Here is a 21,721-nt window from a genome sequence, read left to right as displayed (position 1 = left end):
GATGTGTTTATCAGCTTAATTTTTCATAGTTTTCCAGTTCCAATTTTGTCTTCTAATTTCTTTGTCATAACTTTCAATTTCACTTAAAAATGCATTTTGTGTTTACTTAAGAGCTATAAAGACAGGGAGACTCTACAAAGAGATTTAACAAACATTCTATAGCAATGAGTACTATCAGAATATAGAGCTATTTAACACTAATTTTAACAAGAACATCACTTACCACCTTTAAAAAAATCAAGTTTAAAAAGTGTGAGCCCTGATTGACTTAACATTTTAACAAAATCTGCTTGTATTCAATTGAAGTTATTGGCATTAATCAAGCTAATTTTTGGTAAATGCAAGAAAAATGTAGTGAAAATAATTCAGAAATCTCTCCCTGGGAATTATTTTGCTGTCCGTATGTGGGTAAAACACTAAAATGTTCCAATAAAAGAGGTGGTGGGGATTTGGGTAGTATTATACACAATTACCAAGAAATAAACCCTATCGTTCATTTTTGGTATTCTTTATTAAAATACTGCTGTACACACAAATATTGCAAAATTTGAGACAATGAACACAAGAAGGGCTTAAAACATACTAAGATGGTGATTGTAGGTGTGTGTGCGGACGTGGGGTAGAAGGTAACCACTAATGTCACTGGAGTGTGCGTTATGAAGTGGAAAATGGTGACATGAGCACTGATAAGTGTGTGGACTGAGTAGAGGTGCGTGTGTGTTTGTGTGTGTCGTCTGCAAGTCTGTGTGTTTGAGGGTATTCTAAAGCACCACATTCACCAAAAATGTTTTTTTTGTCTGTTCATTTCACTAAAACAGAAGATGTAGTACATGATCTAACATTAGGCAGCTCCCTGCAGGCGGGTTGCCCTTAAGTACAGACCACTGATTTCTCCTGCACATTTAATGCAGGTTAACAAAATTGCCAACTGTAGGCAAAACCTGTTCCTCAAATGTTCAAATATCCCATTGTCTCTTTCAAACGTATTTGAGAGAACATAGTCTGTCCTTTTGACCGTTTTTGTCCTATAGGTTAAAAGGCCTGACACCACAACTTCCAATGACTAAAACAGAAAAAGACAAGTGGAGCCCATAGGGAGGAATAAACAAAAGCAATTTGGCATAGCTTGTATTCTTTTCTGTCTGGACACAGCAGGTATTGGAGTGTGTTCACTTTCGAACGCACTACTGCAACATTTTACTGCCCGGTCTGGGCTGCTGATGTTAATGAAAAGAAATACCTGCCCTGACCACAAGGTAAAATGTACTCTGAATGTGGGACTGTGCTTAAGGGCAACTCACCATCCCTTACAACATGATCATATTACCTTCACCCCCCCCCCCCCCTCCCCATCATTTGAAGATGTCCCGCCCACTCCACCGTAGCTCATCCATCTGACTGGAAAGAGGGCAACCAATGACGGCCAAACACATTCAATCATTGGGCCCCTCCAGCTGTCCGTCATCCTGAGAGAAATCCAAGCCATCCGAGTGAACACAATGACCAGAGCCCGTTTTCCCCCGGACCTCGAAACCACCACGGGGAACTCCAGGAGCTCTGTCATGTCACTGCTTCGTCTCAAGCACATTTTGTGTCTCATGATCTTAAAAGTCAAATAAAACAAATCATTGTCGCTCTGTTCCTATTTCTGCCCACTATCCCCCCTCCCCCTTCCCCAAACCGCCCCAACCCCTGCTGAGATTGGTCCACAGAATAAAGTTGTATCGAGGCAAAACAAATTGCACTCCCACATCCCATCATGCATCCCTGCACAACAGTTGAGCAAAAAGAGGAAAACCAGCAAGAAATTCATCACAAAAAGCATAACTTATTCTCAAATGTAGAGGGGCCCGGACCCCTTGAGTGGAAGGGAAGCTTGGGATGGGGGGAGGGAGAGAGATAGAGAGTAGAGAGAAAGATGGGGAGACAGGAGAACAAAATAAGGACATTCCACAAAGAGGCAGCTGTGGCTCCACCTCAAGAGGAGCCCAATCCATGGGCTACACCCTAGTGCTGGACTGACATTACCCATCCCCAACAGTTTGTTACAATTTCCACAACAGTGTCCATGAAACCAATAACTGTGGTTGCTGCGTGACTCTGCATATGTAACAAAGACTTGGTACACAGTGTCGGGAAAACGGAGAAGACACCCCTTCTTCAGTGCCAACAGAAACCACACAGTTTAAATGTCCCATCCCAAATCCCTGGTGAACCTCCACCCTTACACATTTGGCCTAATGCTCCACAACCCTTGACCGCCTGAATCCATGAGAGCCATCACCCAAGTGGTTTGTCCTTTCTGAGGGAGGGGTGGGACCAACAACCAAGGCCATTTCAGAAATGGGTTATATCCCTCCCCTCTATGAAAGCCTGGAGTGGTGTGTCCCATCTTAGTGCGTCGGTATGAAGGGATGTGGTCTCCAGCAGGACGAGAGATGCAATAGAAAGCTGGATTTTCTTTTTGTCTTAATTCTTAGTCTGCCATCGCTTTTATGTCCGTGTGTCTTTGTGTGTGTGTGTTTGTGTGTGACTTTAGCTCCCTCTGTACACCCTGTAGGCCACTCACACAAATTCATAAAAATAAAAAAAAGAAACAAAAGAATTAAAATCTTAGTGCATCCTCCTCAGAAAAAAATTACCCCCAAATGTAGAAATAAACAGTAAAAGCAGGAAAAAGTTCAAAACCACATGGTTTGTATCTCATGTTTTGTTCCCCAAATCTAAAAAAATGTCATCATCCTCGTTTGTCACAGCTTCCGTGTTTTTTTTTGTTTGTTTGTTTTTTTCTTCTTTTCAAATTTGCAGCTGCGGGATTTTAAGAAAACTAAAAAAATACAATTTAGAAAAGCCATCCTGGTGGACAGGGCCAGTGTATGTGACTGAGGTTCAGCAAGCCCTGCCCTCTTTGCCCGTGTCACGCTGATGATGTCATCTCTTTGAGCCTGGTCCTCCGCTGTAGTGCAATAGTGTGCTCCGGGTCCGAGCAGTCCCACCGCTGGGCCCGAAGAGGGTGGTGGGGGTGAGGGTATGGGTGGGAGGGGGGGCGCTACAGAGGGCCGTTAGCAGCAGACTGCAGCTCCTGGAAGGTACTGTCGAAGCAACGCTTCAGGTCCGAGTAAGTCACCACCAGGACACTCTTCTCGTCCCGCGACACCAAGTTGATTTTCTCAGGCACGCCCGCGTCCAGCTGACCATGTGCACACAACACACACACACACACACACACACACACACACAATGGGAGATTTGTAAATTAATAAAAAACATCTGTCATGGCTAGAAACAACCAAAAGAAGTTGTGACAGAAAGGAGGAACCATGTTAGGGCGGGACGGTGTTTAATCCATTAACACATTGAATGCCTAAAACGAATTAACTCGTTTTTAGCTTTTCATCACTTGAGTGCCAAGATCTGCTAAAAACGAGTTAACTCGTTTTTAGTAAAAAAAAAAAATTAAAAAAAAAAAAAAAAAGTTGTTTTTTTTTTTTTAACTTTTTTTTTTTTAAATTTGACCCAAAGACCAAGGAGATATGAATTTTCGAAGATCTTTACTCTCATCCACTTCCTTGTTAACTTAAAACTTTAAAATTTTGTATCTCGGCTCCTGAGTACTTTTTTTTTTTCCATTGAAAAATCTCTGGCATGAATAACAATAGGCAGTGAAAATAATTCAGGCAGTCAATGTGTTAACCCATTGAAACCTGAAGCCGATTCTACATGTCTCCTAAATCCCAACAGTTTTCTGAAAAACGTATGTTTCTATATCAGTGGTGCTCAATCTTTTTCATGTCAAGGACCCCCAAAATTATATGTATTTGGCCACGGACCCCCATCAAAATATTTTGTTCCAGGGACCCCCAGAAGCAAACATTTGAGTTAAAAATGTTCGCTTTAAAAATATATATATATTCAAAGATTTGCACATATTTTCACGAATTTTCAAAAATAGCAGATCTACAAGCTCATAGCGCGGCACTCGGTGCCGCGCTATGAGCTTGTACTGTATATCTGCTATTTTTGAATAGCAAAGTGTAAAATAATGCTTTTAGCTCAAATCTAAAAATGACACAGTTCCAGGTCTTAATGGGTTAAGACCGGGAACGCATCTGTATCATTTTAAGATTTCTTGATGGTCTATAAAGAAATGGCAGATATACAAGCTTATAGCACGGCACTCTGAGCTTGTAGATCTTCTATTTTTTGAATATATAAATGTTTTGAAGAGAACATTTTTAACTCTGAACATACTGTTAGGATTCTAGAAGCTCTAGATCTACAAGCTCTAGAGATGCGACGAGCTTGTATATCTGCTAGTTTTCAATAGCCAAAGTATAAAATAATGGTTATGGCTAAAATCTAAAATGACACAGATGCGTTCCCGGATTGAATGGGTTAAGTGGGAAGGTGAAAAGAACTAGCATTCATAATACATTTAAAAAAAGGAAGTTCAACAGAGAGGACCATCTACTCATATTAAGCATGACTAATTCTGACCTGCTCAACTTGAAATCAGTCAGATTTCACTGAAACCAATTTGGAGGAATATAATTATTGTGATTCGGTTAAATATCTCCAAATACATGGGATACATTTTAACTTGCAGAAAACCCTGCAAGTCTTGTGGATAGTATATAGAGTGCCGAAGTCCTGACGTCACTTGTTTATCCCCTGGGTCACGGAAGTAATTTCTCTAAGCAGTTCTTATATGATGCGATATTAAACACGTCTATGGGAATTCAGAATGGGGGGGGGGGGGGGCGTGACCCAGGTAGCATGCGTAAATTACGTCAGACTTTGGTGCTCTATTGTAAACTTCTAACAGAGATTTGATAACATAATCTTAATGCAAACGTCATGAGCTGGTATTAATGTACAGTATGTGCAAGAGATCATATACAAACATATTCTACGCTGCATGTATGTTATGGCCAGTGCATGTGCAGTATAAAGCAGATGTTGCGAGAATAGGCCGTTGCAAAAATGACAGATCGAAATGGACATATTTGATGAAATTACATAACTAATTGATCTATGACAATAACCAAAAATTAGCATGCCTAATGTGGATGTTGTTGAGGGTTAGGCAGACTAAGTCCTGCTTTATACTAGTTGCGTGTGAGTGTCACGCACTGAAAATAGCAGCTCTACAAACTCACAAGTCGTGGAGTGACACGTTGTGAGCTTGTTGACACAAAGTATACATCAGGCATCAGAGACAAACAGAGACAGAATTGAAGAATGCAAGTGAAAAGAACATGTGTGTGTGTGTGTGTGTGTGTTTGCGTGACTGACTTTGTTGAGGCAGGAGACGATATGGCTGAGGTCAATCCAGGGGGTCCCAGCTTCTGTCACTTGGTGGAAGATGTGGTCCCGGAACAGCTTCAACAGGTATCGGTCGCCTGTCTCCGACCACGTTGGGTCCTTCTGAAATCTACACCAAACACAGTTGGTGAATTATTCTCACGGTACACAGTAGTAGAATCACTTTTTAGAAGGCATGTCCCTATCCGATCTGAATGATTAGTTTCGGAGCTGATCATGGCATATTTGATTGGTATGGTAGAAGCCCAGTTCTTAAGCTGTCATGTAGGGGCCACAAACGGACATTGTCCACAACTTGAGGCTGCGAGGCAGAAACATGCATTTACAATAAAGTGTCTGCAATGTGGAGATATTTTAATTCCAGCCAAAATCGCCTTTTCCAGTATTACACCTGATTTATACTTAGTTGTGTGCTGGCGTCCTACCACGAAAGTAGCTGATCTACACGGCACGCTCACGATGTGTTGAAACGTGACTTTTCAAACCCTTTTTAATATAACTGTGAGTGGAAACTTTTGAACATCAAAATGAGCCAATGTTAAATGTAATCTGCAATCTCATCAAAAGTCATAGCAATGGCAATGCAAAGCTGCAAACATTCAGGGAAATGTGATAAACAAGCTGTGCAGAAATTCACATTTCACAATTTTCAATACCTTTTAAGGCTTAATGTTGGTTAAATTGATTTAATACCGGTTTAGACTTTTTAACACATCGGGTGCCAGCATTTTTTCATAACAACTTACCGTGGGTGCCAGCATTCTCCCCATTGACTGCGCTTTGCTGTTTAAAGTTTCCGCGTGCGTTACAAGCAATTCCACGCAAAAAAAAGCATCGATTCATGTTCTGCCATGAGCCTGACTACAGCCTGGAACCATAACATTCCCCTCGCGGGTTACAACGGGGGGGGATCGCGCATCGCGCATGACCGGTTTTCCCCACAGGAAACAGATTCGGAGATATAGGCGTTTCAAAGTAGGAAATAGACAGGAAGCGGATGGGGGAAAAAAAAATGTTTCCGGTGAGCGATCTGGCACTTCCTTCGCAGGATTACAATGGGTGCTCCCAGAGCTGCTCTAGCCCCGCCCGCGCGGAGATAAACTAAAAAAACAAAAAGACTGAAATCACGGTTCAGACCGTGTTCGGCACCGAAGCTTCGGAACCGCCACTATGTAAACACACGGTTCAGACCGTGTTTGGCACCCGATGTGTTAATAACCCTGGATATTGATTACTCATAACTCGAGCAAAGAAACTTGATCGGGACAACCCAAATCTTTAGTTAAGTACAACTTACTCTGGCCTCTCGTTGATGGTGCCCAGTTTGGCCAAAAGGCGGAAGAGACGGCCATTTTGCACTTCCTGCAAATAGACATAATTTCATTACATATTTGTGCATTCCTCTTATAGTCTGAGCTTGAATGATGCTATTCCAAATCTATATCTATATCTATATTCTCTTCCCAACATATATTATAAATGATTTAAGAGGAATGTTACTTTAGGTTGGTGCTAAATAAATAGCTTGAAAGCTTTTCATCTGTTTTGGTTGGGATCATCTTTGATAGAAAGTATGATTGAATTTGCTGTAGGTCTAGAAATGAATGAGATGCAGTCATGTTACAGTACATACAGAATACATGGCCCCTTGCTCTCTACACACCTAAATACCAGTTGGGAAGGAGTTGATGCAAAAAACATAAAATCACAGAAGCCCAGCTGAATTTTGTCATTCAGACATAATTAAATGAAAAAACCCATCATGATTAATAGGCACAAACAGTGCAGATATTCTGTGGGCATGCACCCAGAATGATTTTAGATACGAAAAAAAAAAGTCAGCTAAACACAAACAGGAAACATCACCACTCTGCTCACTAGCAAAGATAGCCGCAGACCACAGACATTATTTGGGCCGATGACTCTTGAGGTCTGGATCAGTTGCTTATTTAGCTTATAACCCTTCATCGTATAACTGCAATTTTGGCATTATGTATTTCGTTGTTAGTCGTTTCATTCTTGGTAAAGAAGGGCGATGATGTCTTGGTACCGTCAAGGAGTATGGGTGCCAATTGAATTCAGCTTCATGTGTTTGAGTTGCACATGCTGGTGGGTTGCGGATGAGTCAAAGAGGGATGCGAACAAGAAGATACACTAACAGAGGAGCCGTGTTTTCACACATTTAAGCTCTAAAAACAGAAATAGAGATGGTGGTGTCAGCAGTGCCCTAAGTACACAGCACAACATCCTGTGTGCTCACACCCACAGCTATACCCATAATTAATTTCTTCCCATTTTTCACAATTTTGCAGAGCGAACGTTACACCCAACACATGAGAATTGCATGCATCGCAACATCCCCTTTTGTGTGTGCATCCATGTTATTGTTTGTGCGGGGATATGCATTCGTATACCTTGGCCAGGTCCTCTTCAATGACATCGTTCCTCATCTGCGATGCGTCCAGTTGTGTGTAGAACCTGGCTCCGATCATAGGCATTATGTCATTGACGCTGCGCAGCCGAGACTGCTCAGTCAGCAGGTACCTGCACACACGATAATGATAAGGTCTGTGTACGCGTGTGTTTATCAACTGTTATGTTCTCACATGGCCTCCAGCTTAAACCTCGCCAGTAAATTTGACATTAACAGAACACTGGCACTTAAAACTCTCAAATGTGATTAGAATACTTGGACCGTGGCGATTTTCCACTAATTATATTCATTTCATTATACACTTAGTAGGGAGTATTCACGCTGCAGTTCTAAAGCAGTATTAGTCAGATAATTGGAGGGTTGTCTGGGCATGTATCCACCATAATCTGAGTAGGCCTGTTAATTTATCTCTGCCATCTTGATTCAGCGAGCCAGGGATTGCATCTTTTAACAGGAGGGAAATTAATTTTGTCACTTGCACTACATGATTTCTGACTCTTTTTTTTATCCATGTTTCTATGCTTTATTTCATGTGTGAAAAGAACAGAACTGCTTTAAAGAGATTTTCCTTGAATGATTTGAACTTGCTGCCTGGTCCAAGTAAATGAACAACTTTGAACTTGTTGAACTAGAAACATGGAAAGTGAAAATATGAAACGAATGTACTGGAAAACGTACTGTACCTGTAAGTTTTATTTATACTAGAGGTTGAACATTTGTCTGTGAGCATATAGAATTAGCATATGTATTCTAGCTTGAACTAGTCATTTTTTGTTGATCCGTACCATCTTTTTTTCCCCTGACATGACATGTTTGTTGACTGAGGCATGTCTATAAAAATGTTTTTTTTTGCAACCAACTGGCTGAGCCACCAGGACCCCCCCAGCTTAAAGATTATAACCATAATTGGGGAGATAAATTCGCTTTCGCTGTTCACCCAACATCTCCACCAGGCTTTAGGTCAGGGACGGAGCTTATTTTTCATGCATGTTTTCATATCTGCCAATCTGTCTGTGCGTGATTCCAGAGCTAATCTAGAAACTGTTGGACTGGTCAGTGTCAAACGTTTTGTGCACCCTACATTTTTCAAAAAGGCCTAATTTTCGCCTCACATTAACAGATTGCATTGCGTGCCAAGACATGGGGCATACTGTTCTTACAAGATGAGGTTCTTGAGGTCTGACGAGTAGTTGATTGACACAAGCTCCATGGCCTTCTGCAGATTCTCCCTTTGAATGCCAGCAAGGGAGTTGCATGCCAATGCCAGCACCACCTTGCCCAGGGAGATTAGGTCTGCTTGCTGCACAAGACACGCACACACACACAACGCAAAGTGGTAAGAAAGCCTGGTCTACCACATGCTTACGTTCTTGTGATCCAAATGATTAGACTCATAAATCTATATTTTTGAGCAAGCCATGATTGCAAACATCAGTAGCCACACATGAAAACAGATATGTGAAAACTACATAAAGTACCTGGTACTGTGGCATAAGGGCAAGGTGATTAGTCTGACTGTTGTCAAACGTTAAGACATCAAACACTCCGACACAGTTCACTCGTAACCTGCAGAGAGAGTAATATCAGTCAGTGTGTGCATGCACATATCTCTTGCTTGTGGATGCATGGTTTTAACTTCTACACATATGAAGCTTCTCTGGAAAAAATAAAAAAATGCAGGAAGCCTGTAATGAACTTTCTTCTGCTTTCAGTTTATTTACCATGAACGCTGTAAACACCAGTGCCTTGCGTGCAACTTACAGAAACCCATGCTGCTTTTCAGAAAAAACACATATGTTTATAAATACCCTGCTCAAAAGTATGCGTGTGCGCGTGTGTGTGGTTGTGTTTACATAGTATATACTGTACATGCGGTGTACCTGGTCTTGCCAGTGATGACAATCTTGCTGGGGTCCATGACTCGGCAGGCCAGGCCAGCAGTGTGAATGGTGCGCAAGGCTGAGCTCAGCTGGACAATGTAGGCCCATATCAGAGATTCTGGGAGCAAACCTGCGTGTTGCCGAGGCGGCGGAGGCTCATGTTGTCCTACAGTACACAGGTACACACGCACAACACATCAGATCAATTGAGTTTTAGATGGCAGGAATGGAAGATAAGACTTTCGGTCATTATCATGGTGACATTACATGCTATCGTGTGCAAGAACCACCACCATAGATAATTTAAAAAAGACAAAACACACGGTATAATAAGAATAGTTTTACTTAGTAGAAAACCTAGACATTACGCCCCTATTAACCATGTGCATTTCACTGAAAATACATCAGTCATACTGCAGAGTTGATTTGGAGGACTTGTATTGGCAACACAGAACGTGTACTGCAGAATAGAATATAGAATTCCCACTAAAAACATTAACAAAAAAGCAATACAACGACGATTTTAGTTTTTATTCTTTTTCTGGCTGAGTTAGTGTTGTTTGGGTATTTTTAGAAGGCATCACAGAGCCCAAAAGGGCAAAGGACAAAAATATGCTACAATTCCTATGCTGTGGTTTTACACTACTGCTTTCTCTGAGACAAGAGTTTCTAGCCGTTCATTGTGATAAGGCCAGAGCAGGTCTGAAAGGTTTTGCTTCCTCTGACCGTGTTCCTGGCAGGTAGGCTGTACAGTGTACACCACCTGTCACAGGATCACTTTCAGCCACAATTTCCTCTCAACTGCTCTCGTCTCGCTTGCTCCCTCTTCGACATAGTAACAAAAGCCAACTGCCAGACCAGAGCGACATGCAGAATCCAAGCACAAACACACACACACACACACACACAATAAAAATGAATCTGCAAGCAGACACACATACATTTAACATCTTGGGTAAAAAGATGTATTCGCTGCAATGGCCATGTTAGAGAATATAGATTAGATCGATTTCGCACACCAAATAGCTCCCATTAAAGAGGATTACCACTAATGCAGTGACGTGGTGTTTTGAGAAACAAGCTTTGTCAGGCTTCTACATTATAAAATGTTTGAACTTTAAAAGTTGAGTGTGCATCAAGTGGCAAAAAGCAGACCCATATGCTCAAGGCTGACAACAAGAACAATCACAAATTGAACCACTCCGCACAGTACATTTTCTGCGCGTAGGCAGATTAATAAGCAGTCAGTTCTTCACAAAATAAAGAAGTGTGAACTGTAGCAGATGATGAGAAGGCGGTGATCTATAAGGGTGTGAATGCGCAAGTGTATGTGAGAAGATGGTTTGAGAGATATGAGATTGAGAGACAGATAAGCAGAGATGGAGACCAAGAGAATGAGAAGCCCAACTGACCCCACTTCCTCTTGGTGAAGTAGGAGTCTGCTGTGGGGTCGTTGAAGTGTCTGCTGAACATGGTCTCTGCACCCGCATGGAAGTCATAGGAGAACACCAACGCTGGGGGGAAAAAACACAACCAAGCCATTGTTTGTCAGTTTGCAAACCATGCACAGAATCCAGAAAAGTAATATAACTTCTTAATATTGATACAAAGTAATAAGTAACGTAATATTAGTAATAAGTAACTAGTATCTTATCACTCTTCCTGAGTAACTCCTAAGCCCAACACTGATTACCGGGGCCCAGTGCGAGAATTTGCATTTAAACTATTATTCAGCTTTTTAAATTCAAATGTTCATTTATTTTTAATATTTGAATACAGGATAGAATTTGTGCTTCACGTTTTAAAGAAGCCGGACAACGTTCAAAGAACTGCATCTGGTGCATGTTATTGGTAAACAATAATAAAGAAAACCGACTGACATACTGTGCGTGCACGCCTGTCATTTTTGTAAAAGAATAAAAATAAAGAAAAGGCCTATTACTTCACCATCTCAACTTTCAGGCTTTATGTATCTCAGCTGTTTTAATATTACAGGTCAATATATTTATTGTGGCAATTCATATCACAATGATCTTTTTTAAAGCCCTGATACACACAGGTTCCAACATAACTACTGGATTATATCTAGAGAAAGAAAATAACACAACCGCAATTACGGCAAAGTCACAGATATACAGCACACACACTCACAATGATCTCCAAAGGCCTTGGTGGTAAAGACCTCCCTCAGTGTGACGGAGTTGGAGTGCTGAATCTTCTTCCACATGTCCACCAGCATCATGCACTTGGTGTTCACCAGACGGAACCCTGGACACACAGAGGCATATCAAAACAAAAACAAAAAAAGGGTGGCTCAGGCAGTGGGTGCACAGACGATATGCTCTTTGTGAGCCTGACGACCCGGGTTTGAATCCAACCCCCGTCTTGTCTTGCATGTCTGTCCTCTCTCTTGCTCTTTCTCTCCCTGCCCTTGGGTTCCTATCTCTCTACACTCTTCTGTCTGAAATAACGCATAAAATTGCCAAAACTAAATCTAAAAGAAAGAGAACAAACCATATTCAGTGATGCACATTACTAATAAATAAAGAAAGGATGCATGGAAATAATTATAATCATTTAGAGAGCAGGCAGCCCACTTTGTATTTACTTACACAGCAAGAAGGATTAAAGTTGACTAACAAAACAGTAAAATCCTTAGTATTAGCCTAATTTAGGTGTGTACAAATGGAATCAAATGGATGCTTACAGGTCCATTTTGGTTTCATTTGTAAAATCTCCACATAAACATGGACATAATTTAACATTTTACACAAATTACTGTGTAGGGGTTTTGTGCGATTCAACACTGCATCAGAAGGGAAACATCAACAGGATGTTGCAGAGACAGGTCCCGTTCCCCACACCACCTCTGGGCAGGGATATACCTTTTCAACATGGCCCACATCACACCATCACATCTCACCATGTATCCTCCTCAGGCAGTAAGGTAGGTCATCCTTGCTGTTGACCGCCTTGTAACAGGAAGTGATGTAGCTGAAATTGCTGGTCTTCTGCATGCGGTTGGGCGGGGGGACGGCCTCCAGGGGGAACAGGCTGTGGTAGCTGTCCACCTCAGTCGGAACACCTGCCAAACACACTGGCAGTTAGAAGGCAAATGCAAGCATGCGTGCACACAAGCTCAGAATAGACAAGCAAATCCACAAACTCATGCACAATATAAAAAGCCTGTAACTAGGTTTCTCCTGTGACCCATGCTGTATAGCTCACTAATAACCAAAATAGGCATGTCCAAGCCTTGTTTTGTCAGTGCTGACAACCTAACCTTGACAGTTCATCTGTGTGTGTGAGTGAAACATGGCACCAAACCTCCACATGAACTATCATGGACTGATCAAAACAAGATTCAGGATGTGTGTGTCCCTTCAGACTGGGGGGAAGACCCACAAAGACCACAAGCACCTCACAGTCACAACACATGTCAACTGTCGGAAGTAAGAAACCAACCCCACAACATACGAGTATGAGTATCGGTCGAGGGAAACACATTTCAAACCTCTTAAACAAGTTAATATAGTGTTGTGCAGAACCCCTGGTCAAAAATTCTGTTGTATATTGATGAAAAGTATCCATTTTATAACCTTGCCCACATGCATGAAAAACAACAACTCAAGAACAGAAGTGAAACTGGGAAATGGGAATGATCAGTAAGCTGCCCAGAATAGATTTTTACTTTTGGGTCGAAAAGGTCATACGTCAAGATCACGGCCACTGTCACAATTACATAATCAGTCACATCTCAGGAATATATACAGTACCAGTAAACATATAGAACAAGGTGTTTTGTGGGCAGGGTTGCAAGCCCAGGTGTGTGTTACATACAAAACCCACTACAATGTCACACCCCACCATGTGCTTGTATGCATCATGCAATCCCTTCATACTGTATTTAAAGTTGAAATATGGAGATACAATATTTCTGCCCGACAGCAACATGTAACAATTATCTGATCACAGCGAAGTTGAAATATTTTACCTTGGTTCTCTGATTGGTCAATCTGGGCCATTGTCATCAGATGTCTGTTTACCAGCTCCTGGAGGGGGAAAGCCAGAGGATATGACATCAGATTAGGGCTGCCCGATAATTATTTTAATTATAATCCTGATTACATTACTTAATATTGTAATCACAATTATTGGTAATGATGATTTTTGGTCGTAAAGGATGATTTTACCCTGGTAAAGCCCCTCCCTCCGGAAAATCTAATTTCCATTTGATTTCAGGAAGGAGTCTGGCATGAGAACCTGTGTGTTTTTGGCTGTGGGCTGGAGTTGGGCGGGAGTAATACCGTTGACTGACAACCCCTTCAGCCAATCAGCAGTGTTCCCCTTCAGCCAATCAGCAGTGCATTTTTACCACCTCCAGACTAAAGTGACGCAACAGGACTTTTGAGACGGCCATGCCCAAAAGAGGTTGCCTTATTCGGATACATGCGTGTCACTGCCCGCCCCTGCCGGTTCTCTGAATTTTTATTTTTAAATAGGCTCTGTCATGATTAATTGACCACATATATGAAGTTAAACAACTAAATTCTATCAAAACGATATCTTAAAAGTAAATTCCGTGCCTCAAAAAATAAGTTTGAGAGCATTTCAAAGTTTTAAAACCGAAAGTAAAAAAACAACGCACAGAAAACAATGGCTGCCGTTCCATTTTGGTCGGCTGCATTCGTATCCATTTGGTGAACAGGCAAGAAACGCCCAGATAAGCCTTCAGGCCAGACTCACTCCTGAAATCAAATGGAAATGAGATTTTCCGGAGGGAGGGGCTTTACCAGGCTAGATTTTACCATATTCTTAATGTATTTGTTGCTCATTGTGCTTATCGGTACCATATATGAAATGGTACGTAATGGCCTCTGTGATTCTACTGTGCCTCCGTTAGGCTGATGGCTGGGGAGATGGGTTGTGCAATGCTCTGGTTATTGGTGAGGAGACATGGGAAAGGTGCAACATCTGACCAAATAAGACATTTGAATTGCCACGCTCCGCAAAAAGATAAATGTGAAATTTGTGCAAGCCTTGCAAATTTGTGCAAGCCATGTCAGATAGAAAGAAAGAAATACAAGGGTAAAAGATGAAAAGCAAAGAAGTGGTAGTAGTGAGTGATACCTGTCGGAGTTCATCAGCCATGAAGAAGGATGGGGCATTGGCTTTAGGCTGCATGTAGGCCACATGAGGCGCGGTAGGGGGATAGATGTGGTAGGTAGGAAACACCTGTGATGAAAACAGCAGAAGACAACTTCCTATTTATGAGTAAATTAAATGCTTTCTGTTCATGACTTGCTGGTTTTCAACCAGATGCTCCGTGTTTCCGGGAAAGTACCGCAGTACATTTCGAACAGCACGTACCATCCCGGCCATGGGTGCAGGGGTGTTGTCGGTGTAGAAGTAGGTGGTCCCACCCACAGTCTCCTTCTGGATAATGTGGGCTTCAGCTGAAGTGGTGGGCACCATGTAGTTGGCAGGGTTGGGGGTGTGGCTGCGACGGCGAGGGGCAGGTGAGGTGTGGGGTGTGATTTTGGGAGAATGGAGAGGAGAAGAGCCAGCAGAGAGAGACATTCCTAAAGTTGGGGTGAAAAATAAATATTATTCAGAAACCCAGAATGCAACATGGGTCTGCCTGGTGGTGTGGCCAGTTAGTGCACCGACCACATACTCCTTGCGAGTCACGAGGACCTGAGTTTGATTCTGGCTCTTATCATGTCTCGCCTATATACGCATCTATCTGCTCTTCCATGTCTCTCTCTACGACATCCTGTCCAATAAATCCCTATCAAAAAAAACAAAATAATAACATAGAAGATACAGCATACACTGGGCACCACCATAAAAAAAGAAAAACATAACACTCATGAAAGTGATTGACCAATCAAAGAGCTCTGCTGTTGTTTCAAGAGCAGAGTAGATTATTACAGTATAATCTGGTGAATTTAGTTCAGACCAAAGATTTGTGACGAGTAGAACCGTGTTAGAAAGTTTCAGAGAAAAATGCAAGCGGCATGAAATACCGCCGTCGGTTGGCTGATGCCGGTTTCATAAGGTATCATACCAGATTGTGATTGTTCTGTATATTTGTTGCTCTTGTAACAGTTACATTCCCATATCCTGTGGGGATGCATTTCCAAAATTAGACAAAGGGGTCCCAAATGGAATCACAACACAATTAATCCATTTAGTGTTTAGGAAAACAATACATCAAGCCAAAACACATTGATATCTTATCAAGAAAAACTGTCAGATGTTTCACACACATTATGGTTTTTGTTCCTATACCCAGGGGCGACAGGTCCATCTGCTGTTTATATCTCACAGCCTAGACGGACTGTGCTAGGATTACTAGTTGGTTGTCTACAATATCATATGAATAAAGGTGAATATACACAATATATAGGTAAATAGCTATAGGACGAAAGGTTGTGCTGGAGTTTACGCATCATGGAAGTAGGTTAACGTGACATGACAAGAGCAACTGCTGTGGAAAAAGCAATCGTCTCAGTTCATCACCTCTGATGTGGACTGTCCAGTTATAATGCTGCAAACCACAGTTTAGGGAATTTTGTTGACAAGTTGTTGCAAGTTTTAACTTGGCTCATTGCAAACCGTTAGTCTGAATTAGGCTTAAGAGATAAAAAAAATATGTGATAGTGGTGGAAAATAATACAAACAATAGGGTGTATTCCCCAGATGAGATGGCACTGATCCAAAAGCCTCACCTGGGGCCAGGCCAGCAGCTGTAGAGCTGCTGAGGCCAGGATGGGGGAAGATAGGTGAGGGGAAGGCCGGGACACTGGGCTGGGCCATGGTGGCCATGCGTGGCGCTCCTTTAGGGATAAACTCACTGGCTGCTGGGTTTGGAGTCTGGTGACACACAGGTTGGAATCAAGAATTACGTTTCATTCAACTCCCTCACAAGATCATTTCAACAATAATAATAATAATAACAGATAATAATAATAATAATAATAGACAAAAGCCGCAAATCGTTGCTGTCGAGCAGAAACCTTTCATCTCCATATTGAAACTTTTTTTTTCGAAAAAGAATGCCGTACTTTGTTGTATAAGAGTGTCATACATAAGGAGCAAAAATTGCCGATCAACAAGCTCGCAATGTGTCAGCTATTTTCACTATTTAAAGTATTTTTAAGGTCTCTCTGTGGGCTATATAAATATTGAACCAATGAAAAGTATTAAGAGCTTGTGACAAATAACTACATAGGATCCATTGGACAACACGTTCTTTTTTCCGTTTCTTGGCAACTAACGGTTGTGGGCAACTGGGCATATGAGGTTTCCACCCGACAGCGACAAAATTATCTCACCTTTCTCCTCTGTGATATGCTAAGAGCACCAAAATCACTGAACAGTGATGATGTCGGAGAGTTCACTGGATCTGCAGAAGGACACAGGAGGTCTCAGGTCAGGAGTGGAGCTCTTTTGGACGTACAGTCTTTCATGGATGAAGACTGCTCCATGGAAAAGCTCTAATGCAGTTCTCAAACTTTTTCTTGTCAAGGACCCCCAAATTGATATCCACTTGGCCGCAACGGCAGAACCCAAACTGAAAATATTTTGTGCCAGGGATCCCCTTACAATATTTGTTAAAATGTTTTAAAAATATACCAAATTGTTAATTTTTTTTGAAGATATGCGATGTATATAGGGCTAAAGTGATTAAACTGATTTTGATGCTATATATATTAACTCATTTTGCTAGGGACCCCCTTGAACCCCCTCCAGGGTTCCTACACAATTTCCATTTAAAAATTCCATACTTTTTCCAGACTTCTTGAATGTGCGGTAGATTTTTCAGACCATATTCCCATACATTCCTGTACAAAAATCTAGATGCTTATTACCACATGAACCCTGGCATCCCTATTCTGAGCACATACCTGACTGTCCTCTGCATTTACCCATCCTATTAAGACTATTAAGAGCAATATTTGCCCAGGGAGCAGTTTGGGTTTAAGTGTCTTGCTCAGGGACACTTCAACACCTAAGAGGGTGCGCGGCACGAACCGGGGCCTAGTCTAAGTCTATATTAATGGTTTTAAAATGAACTGTTACTAGGTACTGTGGTAGCTTATACAAATCAATTAACCACAGACAGTGTCACATAGCTAAAACAGACGATCTACAAGCTCACAGCTTGTAGATCAATGATAAGTGCGATGTTATTCAGTTTTCGTCATGTGAATTCGTTGAAATAACTGTATATTTTCAACCCCTACACTTACAGTAATAGAAGGGACGTTCATATGCAATATACTTCATTACCTTGCCATTAATGACATCATTCTCACTCTGGCCTGCGCTCTCACACAAAGTGGAAAAGATTTTGGTTGCGCGTTACCCCATGAAAACACTCTGCTTGTATGATCAATTTGTTCTTAGAAATTCAGAATTTTATCATTTAGAAAACAGAATATAGATATTATAAGAATATTTTCTTTTTTCCATACCTATCCAGACTTGTATAGGTCTGGATAACTCAAATAAAATTCCATGCTTTTGACTTTTCATACTTGTGTAGGAACCCTGCCCCACAAGGACATCTGGGGGTCCCGGGACCCCACTTTGAGAACCACTGCTTAAACGGATGATTCTTACCAAGAGCGCTGTGGCTGAAGTTCTTGGCACCATCATTGAGGAGACTGGGAGAACTACTGCTGGTGGTCATTCTCTAGAAATAGCAGGAACAAGCGAGACAAGTCACAGATTATAAACAAATAAAATATGATTTATAAATGTAAAAAACGAATTGATGTGTAGACCAGTGGTTCTCAACATAGGATCCTAGACCCCCAGGGGTCCTTGAGGGTGTCCCCAGCTAAATGACTGATAGTTAATCTTCTTCATCATTATTACATGTACACGTAATTAGAACTAGAGAACATACAAGAATGGCTATTTTGATCAGAGTTTTACCGTTATCTCTATACCTACAGTACAAAGACAGTAAAGGAATTCTGGACCAAATGACAGAGCATATTGGTCCAAATCATGTCTAACTAACAATATAAAATGTTCTTAGATTGGTGTCCAAAAGATCTAATACAAATTGTATCAAATGGGCATCTGTGGCCTAATGCACATCAAATTGTGGGTCATTGAAATTAAAAAGGTTGAGAATCACTGGTGTAGACGGGGGACCCTATCTTGCGTGCTGCTTTACCTCTTAAGCTTTTGGGCATTTTTTACTATTTTGAAAAATATTTTTAAATAGTGAGAAAAGACGATCTACATCGACATGTCGTAAGCTTGTAGATCGGTTATTTGAACTATTTTAAAATGTTTTTCAAATTAGTAAAAAAAACAAAGAAAAGCCTAAAATGTTTAGGCATAAAGGTCAAGGCGGCACGCAAGATATGGCCCCTTTATGTGACTTCAAAAAACGTGTTTAGTGTACCTGCATCATTGAGTATTTAGACTCTGCGGGGCTTCCAAACCCATTGACCCCAATAAAGCTGCTGCTGAAGTATGAGTTGGTCAAGTTGGCATCACTTAAGGTCCCGCCCTCCATCCCTGGGACTGTGGATGAGAGGAAGCAAAGTTTAACTACTGCTACAACTACCTACATCCAGAATGAATAACATGATTGGCATGCAATAAACCACTCCAAAACAAACAATAAAATAGTAATGCTGATGCCAAAACTAGACGGAGTTTCTGCCTGGCCAATCACAGAGCTTATTGGGAAGGGAGTAAACAGTTCTGCTGCAAAAGCATGCTACTACTAGGCATATGGTACACTACACTAAAGACATGATATCCAAAACACGAGTCTACTGTATATATATTTATTTAAGTCTATTTTTTATATTCCCGCTCACACTAGGCTATGTTTACTGTTAGTGGCTGCTTGTTGTTAGGTTGATGTTATATCCACATGTTTACATTGGAACGGGTCGAAGCAAAGCAACAACAATGCCCTGTGCATGACTAGCTTAGCTGCTAGCTGAGGTTAGCCAACACTCCAGACAAATTAACGTTGCAGCTCGTCTCGGTCACATTTTTCCTCCAACTAAAACCGACTACATTCTCTACGAAAACCAAAAGCAAGCGGCTAACAACTTAAGCAACCACCTACCATAGCTGGTTATAAGCTAGCTATAATAGGAGCTGGTCAATTTCTGCCCACTCACCCCCTCAGTCACAGCTGTCAAACACTGCGGGCCTTCTTCGTGTTAGGCTAGTGCAAAAACAGCTAACAAATTAACACCTAAACATTAAGGATATGTCAGTGACGTCACAACCAGTCGCCGGACGGGGTGGATCAGCGGTTCAAAGGGGTCGAGTCAGAAACACTTCCGCATGAGGGTGACATCACTGACGGCTCCTTGGCATCGTCATTCTAGCCCACCAACTATGAATGCTGCCAATAAACCATAACTTTAGATGAAAGAGCCAGTCCCCCATAATAAGCAGAAATGTCCCATTCGAACACACATTCTTACACACAATGCCGAGTAAATGCATCACACGTTGCTTTCGTGGAGGAAAAGAAAGGAGACCGAGGCCTCACTCGAATCCTCGACCTCGATTTTAACAAAGCCCACACCACAGGGCCACAAAAGTACAGTGCAGAGCGTACAGTGTTTGGGGCCTTGTCCTGGTGCACTTCTTGAACAAGACAGGCTGTGCATATATGTGTGTATATATATATATATATATACTCACTGGTCAACAACTGTCCCTCTAGAGGCGTGCCTGCAGGCCCCTGCAGGGACTGATCGTTCTTCTTGGAGACACTGGGGACTCCCGCGCCTCCTCCACCCCCGCTACAGGACACTGCTGGACCGCTGCTGAGTGGATACCCGGCCGGAGCCACCTGTCCCCCGGCCCCGCTCAGTGACAACGGGACGGGGCTGCCCCCGCCGCCGCCGCCGTGCATCCCCGACAAGCTCGCCATGGACGGATCCTCGTGCAAGAACTGACACTCGTCCCCATAAAAGCAGGTCTTGTCCTTGGCGTAGTATCGGCAGAACTTCACCTTGACGTTGGGTGGTATCCCGATCCCGACGACACCCCCGAGCGGAGCAGCTGAAGCTGGGAGTCCACTGTTCATGGCACCGCTGCTGCTGCTGCTGCCGCTGCTGCCTCCGGAAGACCCTCACACATAGAGAGGGGCGCAGATAGCCAGCGAGCTAGCTGCTAGCTGGCTGGCTGTCTCCCCTTCTTGAAAACAGGTTTCCTAAACCAACTAGATTACCGTAATATGACTTCAGATGGTCCAAAAAAATAGCTACAACACTAATAGTACTCACATTATAAGGCTAGAATGCGAGTTATCGAGGAAGAAATGGCATTGCATGTGTGTGAAATCCTGGGTCGTCGTTGTTGTCGCTATCCATGCAGCTGGCCTCACGATGTAGCCTGTTGTGTTGAGATCTGAACTCACGCTGTTGTTGTTTTCTATCCGTACAGAGCAGAGAACAGCAGGCTGCTACCCTGCTACAGACCTGCTAGCATGGCTTTGCATTGTGGGTATACTCAGTGGTGGGAAAAGGACTCACATTTTTTTACTTTAAATAAAAGTATCAATAGTGCAAATTGCAATGCATACATACATACTCCGTTACAAGTAAAAGTCCGGAATTGAAGATGGACTTGAGTGAAAGTCCTAAAGTATTGGTATCAAAATGTACCAAAAGTATAAAGTACTCATTGTGCAGAATGTCCCATTTCGCCAAGTTCAAAATGTGTACAAATGGCCGAAATGTATAGGACTGAAGTGGTTAATGTATGTTTTGTAATAATACTCAAAATCTAGTAACTAGTAACTAAAGTTTTCAAATAATTGTAGTGGAGTAAAAGTATAATATTTGCCTCTGAGATGTAGTGTAGTAGGAGAAAAACTGTTGAAAATGTAAAATACTCCAGTAAAGTAAAAAATCCTCAGATTGTGTACTGCATTACTTGAGTAAATGTACTTCCACCACTGGGTCTATACTACCTTGATCAAAGAGGAACGTACATTTGCTACAATGTTTGGCAGTTGGCTACTACTATAGTACAATCTACGTTGTAAACAATACGTTTGCACCTACAGAGCATGGTC

General features: G+C 41.9%; 1 protein-coding gene across 1 annotated transcript; it reads right to left on the bottom strand.

Annotated features, from left to right (window-relative positions):
• Positions 1–500: 500 nt before the first annotated feature.
• pan3 (poly(A) specific ribonuclease subunit PAN3) lies at positions 501–21,117 on the bottom strand. The gene is made up of 18 exons (XM_084049127.1): positions 20,341–21,117; positions 19,070–19,191; positions 18,271–18,343; positions 16,980–17,050; positions 16,374–16,518; positions 15,010–15,221; positions 14,770–14,874; positions 13,634–13,691; positions 12,563–12,724; positions 11,791–11,907; positions 11,052–11,153; positions 9,640–9,805; positions 9,238–9,325; positions 8,920–9,059; positions 7,740–7,869; positions 6,623–6,687; positions 5,296–5,434; positions 501–3,190 (listed from the first exon to the last, which is right to left on the bottom strand). The coding sequence occupies exons 1-18, from the start codon at positions 20,726–20,728 to the stop codon at positions 3,050–3,052; spliced, it is 2,424 nt and encodes an 807-aa protein (XP_083905253.1). The 5' UTR covers positions 20,729–21,117; the 3' UTR covers positions 501–3,049.
• Between the last annotated feature and the right edge of the window lie 604 nt (positions 21,118–21,721).

The sequence above is a fragment of the Gymnoscopelus microlampas genome (assembly GCF_963454915.1).
Source record: "Gymnoscopelus microlampas genome assembly, chromosome: 22".
NCBI classification, from domain to species: Eukaryota; Metazoa; Chordata; class Actinopteri; order Myctophiformes; family Myctophidae; genus Gymnoscopelus; species Gymnoscopelus microlampas.
This window is presented reverse-complemented; position numbering and strand designations above follow the sequence as displayed.